This window comes from Scyliorhinus torazame, chromosome 5 (genome assembly GCF_047496885.1).
Source record: "Scyliorhinus torazame isolate Kashiwa2021f chromosome 5, sScyTor2.1, whole genome shotgun sequence".
NCBI lineage: Eukaryota > Metazoa > Chordata > Chondrichthyes > Carcharhiniformes > Scyliorhinidae > Scyliorhinus > Scyliorhinus torazame.
Genome location: NC_092711.1, coordinates 307,072,195 through 307,086,241, shown reverse-complemented (window position 1 = coordinate 307,086,241; position 14,047 = coordinate 307,072,195). Strand labels below are relative to the sequence as shown.

At 48.9% G+C, this 14,047-nt stretch overlaps 1 protein-coding gene across 2 annotated transcripts in view; it reads left to right on the top strand.

The window, feature by feature from the left end:
* The window catches only part of LOC140421291 (mitogen-activated protein kinase kinase kinase kinase 4), a 404,363-nt gene that overhangs the window by 259,523 nt on the left and 130,793 nt on the right, over window positions 1-14,047 (top strand). For both annotated transcript variants that reach the window (XM_072505898.1, XM_072505897.1), the window contains exon 17: window positions 10,226-10,347. In XM_072505898.1, the coding sequence (XP_072361999.1) occupies window positions 10,226-10,347 (122 nt within the window). The remainder of the gene's footprint in view (window positions 1-10,225; window positions 10,348-14,047) is intronic.

Here is a 14,047-nt window from a genome sequence, read left to right as displayed (position 1 = left end):
TTGCTCTTTGTAGTATATATAAATGATTTGGAGGAAAATGTAACTGGTCTGATTAGTAAGTTTGCAGACGACACAAAGGTTGGTGGAATTGCGGATAGCGATGAGGACTGTCTGAGGATACAGCAGGATTTAGATTGTCTGGAGACTTGGGCGGAGAGATGGCAGATGGAGTTTAACCTGGACAAATGTGAGGTAATGCATTTTGGAAGGGCTAATGCAGGTAGGGAATATACAGTGAATGGTAGAACCCTCAAGAGTATTGAAAGTCAAAGAGATCTAGGAGTACAGGTCCACAGATCACTGAAAGGGGCTACACAGGTGGAGAAGGTAGTCAAGAAGGCATACGGCATGCTTGCCTTCATTGGCCGGGGCATTGAGTATAAGAATTGGCAAGTCATGTTGCAGCTGTATAGAACCTTAGTTAGGCCACACTTGGAGTATAGTGTTCAATTCTGGTCGCCACACTACCAGAAGGATGTGGAGGCTTTAGAGAGGGTGCAGAAGAGATTTACCAGAATGTTGCCTGGTATGGAGGGCATAAGCTATGAGGAGCGATTGAATAAACTCGGTTTGTTCTCACTGGAACGAAGGAGGTTGAGGGGCGACCTGATAGAGGTATACAAAATTATGAGGGGCATAGACAGAGTGGATAGTCAGAGGCTTTTCCCCAGGGTAGAGGGGTCAATTACTAGGGGGCATAGGTTTAAGGTGAGAGGGGCAAAGTTTAGAGTAGATGTACGAGGCAAGTTTTTTACGCAGAGGGTAGTGGGTGCCTGGAACTCACTACCGGAGGAGGTAGTGGAGGCAGGGACGATAGGGACATTTAAGGGGCATCTTGACAAATATATGAATAGGATGGGAATAGAAGGATACGGACCCAGGAAGTGTAGAAGATTGTAGTTTAGTCGGGCAGTATGGTCGGCACGGGCTTGGAGGGCCGAAGGGCCTGTTCCTGTGCTGTACATTTCTTTGTTCTTTGTTTGTTTATTGGGACGGGTGACAAAAGGTCAACGAAAAAGAGAGAGATGTGGGGAGTTTTAAGGTTTGTGCCAGCTAAAATGGTGGAGTAATGAACAGAGAAGAGGCCAGAATTGGAGGAGTGCAGGGAGATTGGAAGAATTTCTGGCTGTAAGATGGGATGGAGAGACGGAGGTCCGTCAGTGGTCGAAACCGACAGCCCATGGCTGGTACGCTTTTATTGAATAGTGTCAGACATTGAGAAACATCTGGGGCGAAATTCTCCTACCCGCCCCGCCACATTTCTGCGCTGACCGGCCGGCGGGAATCTCCGTAACACCGGCCGGTCAATGGGGTTTCCCATTGTGGGGCAGCCCCACGCCGTCGGGAAACCCCCGGGCGCCGGCAAAACGGAGACTCCCACTGGCGGAAAATGACGCCCCTGATCCCTGTTAAGGTGAAGTGAGCAGAATGGACATTTATTTGCCAGTGGCTGATTGAGAGTGCATTCGGCAATGGTCATTTTGGTGGCATGATACCGAGGCTGAAACGGTTAAATTATGAAGACAGGTAGCATAGAGTTGACTAGAGATTAGAAAGCTTGAGGGATAATGTAATTCTTGAGTTTAACACGATAAAGAGATTCAAAAAGGTCATTACAGAGAAACTACTTTTTTTGATGAGTGAAGAAGATGTAACCTTGATATTAGAAATAGGCCATTTTAGGAGGGAAATCAGAAAGTGCTTTTTCACCATGGGGAATGGAAATCTGCAACCAATCTCACAAAACACTGAACCCTGGATCAACTGAAATTTCCAATACTGAGAGGGATAACTTGAAGGTATCAAGGCATAGGGCGGCATGGTGGCACAGTGGTTTGCACTGCTATCTCACAGCACCAGAGACACGGGTTCGATTCCAAGCCTGGCTTTGGGTCACTGTCTGTGCGGAGTCTGCACGTTCTTCCCGTGTCTGCGTGGGTTTGCTCTGGGTGCTCCGGTTTCCTCCCACAGGTCCAAAGATGTGCATGTTAGGTGGATTGGCCACGCTGAATTGTCCCTTAGTGTCCACAGATGTGCAGGTTAGGTGGGGTGTGGGGATAGGACTGGGGGAGTGGGCCTGGGTAGGGTGCTCTTTCAGAGGGTTGGTGCAGACCTGATGGGCGGAATGGTCTCCTTCCCACTGTAGGGATCCTATGTGGAGAAATCAGCTGTGATTTAATTGAATGATGGAACAGACATGCTGCAGTTGTTCATTCTTAATTCTCCAGGAATGACGACCCAATTGATGAAACACTAAAATCATAGAATTTACAGTGCAGAAGGAGGCCATTCAGCCCAACAAGTCTGCAACGGCCCTTGGAAAGAGCACCTTTCCTAAGCCCAATCCTCCACCCTATCCCCATAACCCAGTAACCCCACCTAACGTTTTGGACACTAAGGGGCAATTTAGCATAGCCAGTCCACCTAACCTGCACACCTTTGGACTGTGGAAGCACCCGGAATAACCCACACAGACATGGCAAGAAAGTACAAACTCCACACAGACAGTGCCCCAAGATGGGAATCGAACCTGGGACCCTGGAGCTGTGAAGCAACGGTGCTAACCACTGTGCCACCGTGCCACCCAAGGTGTAAGAATATTCACTGGACATATTTTGCCTGTTCCCAAAGGCACTTTAAAAATGGTAGGTGACAGAGGTCAGGATTTGATCAACATTGTGGGCAACTAAGCTGATGCTATGGGTTCCATCCAGTTTCAATCAAGATTGCCTTACTTTTTGCGCAGATCATGTGTTGCTGATTATTAACTGATTGTGTTATGAAGATTGGGGGCGGGAATCTCCAATTCCGCGGCACAGTGTCCACGTCGTCATAAACGCCGTCGCGTTTTACGACGAGTGAACGGGCCGCTCCCAGTACTAATTCTGGCCCCTATAGGGCGCCGCGGGATCTGCGCTTGTGCAGTTGCGCCGGTGCCAACGCGCGCATCCTTCAACGCGCCGGCCCCGCGCAACATGGCGCAGGACTACAGGGGCCGGCGCGTAGAAAAGGAGGCCCCCAGCCACAGAGGCCGGCCCGCCGATTGGTGGGCCCCGATCGTGGGTCAGGCCACATCGGAGGGCCCCCCCCCCCCCCCAGAGTCGGACCCCCCCCCCCCACAGGCCGTCACCCGACCCTTACACACCGAGGTCCCACCGGCCCAAAGCAGGTTAGAATGGCGGCGGTGGGACTCTGGTCTTTTCTTACGGCCGCTCGGCCCATACGGGCCGGAGAATCAGCGAGCCGGCTGCGTAGAGTGGCCCGCGGCCAACGCTGCGCCAACTCTGCGGAGAATCGCGTGCCAGCGTCGGGGTGGCGTGGCCCATTCAGCGGGGATTCTCCGGCCCGGCCCAGGGTTGGGAGAATCCCGCCCCGGATTTATCCATGTATGTGGTAAGGGGTGTGGATATCAGGTCCATGTAAATTTCCCACAAGGCCTTTGTCACCTCAAGACCCGACTATCCCAGTGTAAATCCAGATGCCGGAAATCTGAAAAATAAATAGGAAATGCAAGAAATCCTCACCAGTTCAGTCTGCAGCTGTGGAGACGGAAACGGGGTTAATTATTCAGATCAACACATTTCATTAATCTCCAGGCTTGCTTCCCAACCACTAACCTACTGGGACCACAAGCTGATCCAAAACTCTGCTGTCCAGCCATTGTTCGTTAGGAGGAAGAGTCTCGGGAAACCCGGAATAACGGCGTCGTTGATTTTTATTATTGAGGGAGGTGGGGGAGGGGTGTCCATGGCTCAGAAGTGGGTATTCCCCCTCTCTACGAACACAAGTTGTCATTACTGATTTTATTGTTGTAAATCATCGAAAAGAAACAACTGCAGTTTTATAGATATGCCCTGGCATCTCTTTAACTAAACACATAGCCATTGCTTCAACCTTGCAGTAATAATGTCCCCCCCCCTCCTTCGCACCAACACCCCCGAACTCCCCCCTCCCATTTTACTGTTAAATCTGTAGAATCGTGCCCTGGAGTTCAAAAGTCCACTTTCAGATGCCATGCAATTTAGAAATTGCCTCTGGCAGTGTCATTTGTGATTCTGAATGTGATATTGTAAACATGTAGATAAGCCGGCTTTTCAGTGGGACAGAGCAGTCACGGTATTCTTCTGTCATTTAGTTTAAATCCTTGTCCTTAAATTCGAAGAGGTCACTTAGCCTGAAGGATCGTTTTCTGATGTCGCTCTGCGTGCAGGGAACCTTTCCCCAGGGATATGTACATCAGAAATGTGATTGTGTGTCAGGATTCATTTAAACGGTTGGAAAATTCCCAGAGATTCTGTTTCTGTGGACCAAGTTTTCCACCAAGTAAGGAATTACAAGTCGGAAAATTCAGGGGCAAAAGTGCCTCCAACAAGCTAACTCCAATTACAACAATCTCAGTCATGCAATTTCAGAAACGGGCGCCCACAGGGGGTCTGCATGGCGCTGGAGCGGTTCATGCCACTCCAGCCTTCCTTCCCGGCGCCAACTGGGCGCCACACCAATCCGAGCATGCACAGTGGCGCCGCGCTAACACGCGTGTTGTGTTGGGTGTTCTGGATCCGTGGAACACATGCAGGTCACCAACACTTGAAATAGTACAACACTATTTTATTGAATCATTAACTGTTTAACATACTCTGACTGTGGGTTAACAAGATACTAGCTTTAACTAAAGACCTTTGCCTTGTCCTAACCAGTCGATGCACTCAGCACATGGTGAATGTCTGTGCTGCAGGCTGTGAGCTCTGTCCTCCTAGCTAGCTGCAGCTCGAATGAGCGGGAACGCTGATGCCCCCTGTCTTTATAGTGCGGGTGCTCTCACTGGTGATTGGCTGCGGTGTTGTGTGTGTTGATTGGTCCCACTGTGTGTCCATCAGTGTGTGTCTGCACCATGATATACTGGTGTATATTATGACACCACGCATGCGCAGTGGTGCCGCCCTAAACCGCCCATGCGCGGGGGACTTCCTCAACACGCCGGCCCCGACGCAACATGGCGCGGTGGTCCAGGAGCCGGCCGCAGAACAAAATAGGGCCAGGGCTGGAGAGGCCGGCCCGCCGATCGGTGGGCCCCGGTCGCGGGCCAGACCCCATCGGAGCCCCCCCTCCCCCGGTGAAGGAGACCCCCCCACCCCCTACAGGCCGCCCCCCGACCCTGCGCGCAGAGCTCCCGCCGGCTGCGAGCAGGTGTGGACGGCGTCGGCGGGACTCTGCCGTTTCCGCGCGGCCGCTCGGCCCGTCAAGGCCGGAGAATCGGCGGCCCGGCCGTGGACAGTGGCCCGCGACCGGCGCCGTGCCAAATGCGCCGGCGCAAATGCCGCTAATTCTCTGCTGCTCGGAGAATCGCGTGCCGGCGTCAGGGCGGCGGTTGCGGCGAGTCTCCGGCCCGGGACTCGGAGAATCTCAACAGGGCCCTTAATTAATGCCCATCATCCGACATACCGGCGGGAGCTTGAGAGCATTCATCCCCATGACTTCAAATTGATTGAAAATCAAATCAATTCAATCTGCTGATCTATGGGTTGATACCTGATATAACAATAATATATGCTACCAGATTGTTGTAAATACACGACCGGTTCACTGGGGAGCTTTGGTGACACATAACCTGGGGCAACCATGGTTGGGAACTAAATGTGGCCTTGCCACATGCACTGAGATCAACTACATGAATACAAATACGAACATATGCATCAGGAGCAGCAGGAGGACACTCGGCCCCTCAAGCATGCTCTGCTATTCAATACAATCGTGGCCGACCTGATTTTAACCCCACTCCCACATTCCTGCCTACCCACGATAACCTTTCACCCCCTTAGTAATCAAAGAATCTATCCACCTCTGCCTTAAAAATATTCAAAGGTTGTGCTTGCAGTGTTTTTTGAGGAAGAGAGTTCCAGAGACTCACGACCCTCTTGAGGGAAAATATTTCTCCTTGTTTCTATTTTAAATGGGAGACCCCCTTATTTTTAACAGTGACCCCTAATTCTAGATTCTCGTACAAGAGGAAACCCTCTCTCCACATCCACCCTGTCAAGACCCTTCAGGATCTTAAACATTTTAATCGAGGCACCTCTTACTCTTCTAAGCTCTAGTGGTTACAAACACAATCTCTCCAACCGTTCCTCGTAAGATAACCCGCTCATTTCTGGTATTAGTCCAGTAAGCCTTCTCTGAACTGCTTCTAACACACTTGCATCATTCCTTAAATGAGGAGGCCAATATTGTACTCAACACTCTCTTTCCCCACCGGCAACGCGCGCCCGCCCATGGGTTTCTCGGCGGTGTGGGGTGGCTTCAGTGGGAAATCCCATTGACAACGACGGGAGGAGAGAATTCCGTTGCCAGCGAATGACGCGCCGCCAAGGAACACGTGGCCGAGGTATCCAGCCCGTGATCTCACCAATGGCCTGTACAATTGAAGCATAACCTCCCTATTTTTATAATCAATTCCGCTCACAATAAATTATAACATTCTATTAGCTTTACTGTATCTGTACACTCGGGGTTTGTGATTCATGAACTAGGACGCCCAGATCCCTCTGCACCTTTAGAGCTCTGCAATTTCTCACAATTTAGATAATTTTTTTTATTTTTCCTGCCAAATGACATTTGCCCACATTATACTCCATTTGCCAGGTTATTGCTCACTCTCTTAATCTATGTCCCTTTGTAGCCACCTTGCACCCTCTTCACAATTTACCTTCCTACCTTTCCTTGTGTCGTCAGCAAATTTAGTCCCTTCGTCAAAGTCCTTAAGTAAATTGTAAAACGTTGAGGCCTCAGCGCTGTTCCCTGTGGCACATCACTTGTCACACCCTGCCAACCAGAAAAAGACCCATTGGTGCCAATTCTGTTTCCTGTTAGCTCGCAAAACGTCAATTGATGCCAATATGTTACTCCCTACAGGATGAGCTTTTATTTTATGCACTAACCTTTGAAGTGGCACCTTACCTAATGCCTTCTGGAAATCTAAGTGCAGCACATCCACTGGTTCCCCTTTATCCTCATCACATGAGACTCCTTCGATTGACTCCACTAAATTAGTTAAACAATATATCTCCTTTATAAAACCATGCCTGATTGTCTTGAATGTTTCCAAGTGCCCTGCACCTAACATATTTAATAATGGCTTCTGACATTGGGGAATTTTGGAAAATTAAAACCAGTGCATCAACAATCTCATTAAATGTTCAAAATATTCAAGGGAAGGTGATGGTCTACCACTGGACTAGTAAACCAGAGGCCCTGGTTAATGCTCCGAGGACATGGGTTCCAATCCCATCACAGCAGCTGATGGGATTTAGAAACAGTTAATAAATCTGGAACTTGAAAGCTGGACTCAGTAATGTCGACCGTGGCCGGAATTTTCTGGCCGTTCGAGCCGACGAGATCTTCCAGTCCTGCTGATGGTGCACGGGAAACGCTATTGACAACGCCGGGAGGCAGAAGATCCCGCCGACGACCAATGATGGTCCATCTCCGCCGCGGCCGAACATATGGCAGGTTGGGCAGAAAATGCTGCCCCATGAAAATATCATCAGTGCCATTAAAAATAAACCATCACTGATGTCCTTTGGGCCAGGAAATCTGCCACCCTGACCCGGTCTGGCCCACACATGACTCCAGACCCCACAGCAATGTGGCTGACTCTTAAACTGCCTTCTGAAGTGGTCCAGAAAGCCACCAGGTTTGAGGGATTAGGGATGGGAAACAAATGATGGCCAAGCCAGCGACATCCCACGAAAGAATCAAGAGGGATATTTTCTATTTTTAATCATTTTGGGAATGTTTCCCTCATTTTTGCGGGATAGATTAGAAAATTAACCAGCTCCATCTCTCTCTGTCCTATCGCCACCTCGATCCTATTCCACATTGGCCTATCTTATTGTTACAATGTTCACTTTTACCCCGTAACTTGGCTGCAACAGTGCTGCCACTCCCCGAAGCAGTCTAAGTATCCTGCGTTCAAGATTTAAGTCATACAGCCGAACATCTAATTTTACAGCAATGTTATCCTGTGATCTGAACTTGAGATTGGGTTCTCGCATGCACTGATTCGACAAAGAAGCATTTGATGAGACAAAGGCAGAAACAAGATTGTTCAGCTTCTATATTTGAAAGGTAAAAAGTGAGCCCAAATTCCAATATTTACAGAACATTTCTCTTGCAGAATCATAAAACCCCAACAGTGCAGAAGGAGGCCATTCGGCCCATCGAGTCTGCACTGACACTCCGAAAGAGCACCCTGCCTAGGCCTACTCCTTGGCCCTATCCCCATAACCCCACCTGACCTGTGCATCTTTGGACACTAAGGGGCAATTTAGCTTGGCCAATCCACCTAACCTGTTCATCTTTGGACTGTGGGAGGAAACCGGAGCACCCGGAGGAAACCCACGCAGACTCGGGGAGAAAGTGCAAATTCCACACAGACAGTCACCCACGGCTAGAATTGAACCCGAGTCTTTGTGCTGTGAGGCAGCAGTGCTAACCACTGCGCCACCCACTCCTTGGAAAAATTGGAAAAAATAATAAACCACATGTGATGACTGACTTATTTCTGGCAGTGTGTTTTGCTGCAAACCGTAATGTCTAACTTCCTGAATGTTTAGCTTTTAGCTTCAGGCCAAATACAACTCTGCTCAAAACCTCACTGCTCCAGTTCTTTTTAACTATGAGTGTTCCCGTGCAGAGAGAGGGTGGTGATAGGAACAGGAGTATGTTGTTCTGCCCCCTGTGACTGATCCACCATTCAATCAGATCATGGTTGATCTACCTCTTAACTCTACCTATTCATCTTGGGTTCAGTAAGCCTTTTTAGCGGTCAAGGAGGAGTCAGGAAAGGAGAGTTCCAAAAGGCAAGTAGCGACATGCAACAGTCCAAGTCCCAGCCTGGACCACTCTGCAGCTCAGCTCCTACCTGGGCCGGCTTTTATGGCAATGAATTAGCGAGCCCGTTGATGGGCCTCTGACCCTCTGCGGGGGAGCTCGTACTCCACGGGGAGATTCATCAGGTGACCCTCGGAGGTCGCGTGGGGGTTATAATTCCCTGAATAGCCTTGATTAACAAATATCTATCAACCTTGGATTTGACGTTTTCAATTGTCTGCCAGCCTCAGCAGTTTTTTGGGAGAGAACGTTCCAGATTTCTGCTGTCCTTTGTGTGAAGAAGTGTTTCCTGACATCACCCTTGAATGGCCTGGGCCTCATTTTCAGGTTATGCTCACTGCCCTAACCACCGAAGAATATGCCCTAACCACCGAAGAATATAGTTATCTGTTTATCCAATTAACTCATGTAATCATCCTAAATGCCTCAATTAGATCACCCTTTAATTTTCTACGCTACATGGGAATACACGCCAAGAATATGCAACCTATGCTCATGATTTAACCCTTTTGGACCTGATGTCATTCTGGCTAATCTGCAGTGCACCCCTCCAAGACTAATGCATTCTTCCTGAAGTCCAGTGTCCAGAAATGAACACATACTTTGTATAACTGTGACATAACTACCACCATTTTGTATTCCAGTGCCTTTGAACTGAAGGTTAATATTCCCATTTATACTTTCAGATTATTTTTGACCCTGTCTTGTAGTTTTCCCGTACAGTGAACTCCCCAAATTACTGTGATCCAACACAACGCCCAGCTTGTCATTGAGAAAATATCCCGATCTTTCTTTCCCGTATTGAACTCCATCTGCCACTGCTTTGCCATAACAAGGCTTCATCAGTAAGCCTGCCCATAAAATGGGCTATCTCGCAGAGTGTGTTTTTAAATCTAATTCCAGTGCTTTGTGTTTCCTATTCTCTCGTGCTTCTCGTGGGCCATAAGGCACATTGTGATGGCCCTGAGGTGTACAAATGCAAGCCTTTCTGTCCAACACGTTGTTCTCCTCATGAATATATTCAGTGAATATCAGACAGTCCCGACATAAAAGGTCAGCTGAGGTTACTAGGTTACGGGAATAGAGTGGGGGAGTGGGCCTCAGTGGGGGGGGGGGGGGCTCTTTCAGAGGGTTGGTGCTGAGCCGATGGGCCGAATGGCTTACTCTGCACTGTAGGGATTCTATGATTCTCAAGCCGTAACGGCGAATGATCAAAGTGATTACATGCATGGCGAATACTTCACTCCACTTACTAAAAAGACGCAGTTACCAATCGGCGATGAAAAACTGTTGCGACATGGTTCACTGATGGTGAATTGTTTATGTTCCTATTCAGTAACTTTGAACTGCAGCCCCTGTGGGAGAGGGTGGAGAGCCCGCTGGCCAAGCAAGCAAAAGACAATTCCCCTGGCAACAATTCACAGAGCGGCATTCGAAGTAGTTCTCGGACTGCATCAGGTGAGTCTGTGGCTGTGCCATGAGTTTGTTCCTACAAACGTCCTTTGAAAGAAGCACGGGCGTTTCAATTTGACTTTGCATCTTGTGGCATGAAATCGCAATGTTGTACCCAACAGCCTTGTTTCTTTTTTAACTGGTCATGTTTCCCTTCACATTCTTGTGGTGCCACACCCTACAACTTCCCCAAAAAGTTACATGTTTTTTTAAGGGCAGTTATAGGTGTGGCACCAAGTTCTCAGGCGTTTGGCAATGCCGTTCCCATTTGAACTGCATGGAACTTATCTCGACATCGGAATACATACAGCGCAGAAACAGGAACTTTGGCCTAATGAGCCTGTGTTGATGTATACTGACTGTTCTCAACCCCTTTCATTCCCTCATCCCTTCATCCACCTATCTAATCTAATCTCGAGTTGTTGACATAGTTTCTGCCACAACCACTAATAGTGGAAATTAATTCAGCAGCTCAAAAGCCCTCTGTCTAAAGACGTCTCTCCACGTCCTCTGTTCGAAACCTCCCGCATTTAATTGTGTATTTTGGGGTGGAATTCTCCCATTTTGTGACTGAGCGCGGTGGCGGGTGGCTCCTGCGGTGCCTGTCCCACCCTCCGGAACAGGGGGAGCCGTGCCAGATTCTGCACTCGGAAGCTAATTAATTATACACAAATGAGTTTCCATCTAACTCTCATGGTGGGGCCGGCAGCTGATTCGGCTACCCATCCTCAGCTTTTTTTAAAATTTAGAGTACCCAATTATGTTTTTTTCCCAATTAAGGGGCAATTTAACGTGGCCAATCCACCTAACCTGCACATCTTTGGGTTGCGGGGGTAAAACCCATACAGACATGGGGAGAGTGTGCAAAGTCCACACGGACAGTGACCCAGGGCCCTGATTCAAACCCAGGTCCTCAGTGGCGTAGTCCCAGTGCTAACCACTGCGCCACATGCTACCCTACCGCACACCCTCAGCTGATGGGTTCAGAGGTCCTGGTGGCATATCGAAGTAACAGTCCAGCACACTCTTATCCCTCTCTCCACCCCTGTCTTCACCAGGCCGAGCAGGATGTCAACAATCCAGAGAGAGAAGGCTAGTAGCCTCAAGAAGAAGCCTGTTCCTTGGTTCAACCACCTCCTCCCACCCTACCCCACCCCTGCTGAGCCCTGTGGTATCAGAGGTGGATGGTTTGGTCAACCATCTCAAAGGCTGTCGACAGGTCCAGATGAATATAGGGCAATAGTTTACCACAGTCACACTAGATGTAATTTATGACTTTGATTAGGGCCATTTCAGTTATGTTGCAGAAGCACAAAGCTAACTGGAGAGGTCCAACCTTGGAATTGGGCAGCACGATAGCACAAGTGGATAGCACTGTGGCTCCACAGCTCCAGGGTCCCAGGTTTGATCCCCGGCTTGGGTCACTGTCTGTGCAGAGTTTGCACGTTCTCCCCGTGTCTGCGTGGGTTTCCTCCGGGTGCTCCGGTTTCCTCCCACAGTCCAAAGGCGTGCAGGTTAGGTGAATTGGCCACTCTAAATTGCCCTTAGTGACAAAAAAGGTTTGGAGGGGTTATTGGGTTACGGAGATAGGGTGGAAATGAGGATTTAAGTGGCTTGGTGCAGACTCAATGGGCCAAATGGCCTCCTTCTGCACTATGTTCTAATTGGATGGGAGATTGGCACAGATTTGGGAGACAAATCAAAGAATTTGGATAACAAAGGAGGGGTGGAAATGGGGTGGCAATTGGAAGTCAAGGATGTGGGTTTTTTTAACCTTCGAGTGTGGTAGGGGCAGGTTCAATTAAAGCATTTAAAAGGAAATTAGACTGTTAGTTGAAAGGATGAATGTGCAGGGTTAAGGGCAGAAGGCGCGGAAATGATATAAAAGGTGAATTGCTCATTCAAAGTGCTGGTGCAGACATGATGGGCCAATCCGTAACAATCCTGTGATTCTGTGACAATAGAATTGACGGGGTTAGTACCTGTGGAGAGGGAACCTTTAACTATATCAGTTAGTATAGCAGCCAGCAAGGGAAACTGGAGAGGTAGTAGTTCAGTAGCAATAGTCTTGCCAACACTTGAGATGGCATTTAATAATAATAATCACTTATTGTCACAAGTAGTCTTCAATTAAGTTACTGTGAAAAGCCACATACCGGCGCCTGTTCGGGGAGGCTGGTACAGGAATTGAACGCATGCTGCTGGCTTTGCTCTGCATGACAAGCCAGCTGTTTAGTCCACTGTGCTAAACCAGACCCTAGATGAGGTAGGATTTTTTTTAAACTTAGAGAAAATTACAAGTTTAGGGCCAGAGAACATCGAACATACAGTGCAGAAGGAGGCTATTCGGCCCGTCGAGTCTGCACCGACCCACTTAAGCCGTCACTTCTACCTGATCCCCTTAACCCAATAGCCCCTTCCTAACCTTTTTGGACACTAAGGGCAATTTAACATGGCCAATCCACCTAACCTGCACGTCTTTGGACTGTGGAAGGAAACAAGAGCATCCGGAGGAAACCCACGCAGACACGGGAAGAACGTGCAGACTCTGCACTGTCAGTGACCCAGCAGGGAATCGAACCTGGGACCCTGCCGCTGTGAAGCCACAATGCTAGCCACTGTGCTACCGTGCTGCCCTAAAGTAACACTTTTAGAAAGGTTAAAGTACTGGGGCGAGGTTGAAATGTGGATTTTACAGAATTCATTTTGAGCATCAATAAACTCATTGTCATATTGATCATAGATCATAGAATTTACAGTGCAGAAGGAGGCCATTCGGCACATCAAGCCTGCACCCTATCCCTGTAACCCAACGTTTTGGACGCTAAGGGAAATTTAGCATGGCCAATCCACCTAACCTGCACATTTTTGGACTGTGGGAGGAAACCGGAGCACCCGGAGGAAACCCACGCAAACACGGGGTGAATGTGCAGACTCCGGACAGACAGTGACCCAAGACGGGAATCGAACCTGGGACCCTGGAGCTGTGAAGCAACACTGCTAACCACTATGCTACCGTGCTGCCCTTATGCATGTCATCCCACTAAATGCCCTGATTTGGAGACTAGTGTGCAGGGTGAGTGGGTCCAGGAACTGTTTGAGGGTCACTGCTGGTGTTTTTCCATCCAAAACAGAGGTGTGGAGGGTCGACATTGGGTTGATCCAAGTTTCCAGTGGAGGGACTGATGCACGATCAATGACCACTAAAGCGAGGTTGTAGGCCAACTGAAGGCTTTAATAAGCCAGATGTTTTCCCCAGCAGCTCAGGTACAGAATGAAGGCTGCTGGGGCGGCACGGGCTCTTATACCCTACCTTGCAAGGTGGAGCTACCATACAGATTGACCAATAGGAAACATACAATATCTCCCAATGGTGTTCCAGCATTACCAGGTACCGTAATACCTCTACACAGACTACCACATTCACCCCCTGATAAAAAAGAGTCCGGCGGGGGTGGTGGCTTGATATTACAACATGGTAACGTGGTAGAAATTATAGTTATGGAGGTACCATAATACCTCCATTCAGCGTGTTGTAACTATTTACACATTAAAATGAAGCAATCAGTCGATCAGGTCGTCCTCTGTGATCCTCGAAGTTTTGGTGGTGATGCCGGTGGAGGCTCAGGCGTCTGTGACTCCGGGAGCGTGGCCTCGCTCTCTGTGGCCGGCGGATCTCTGTAGACGGGGCCGGTGGAAGGACCGA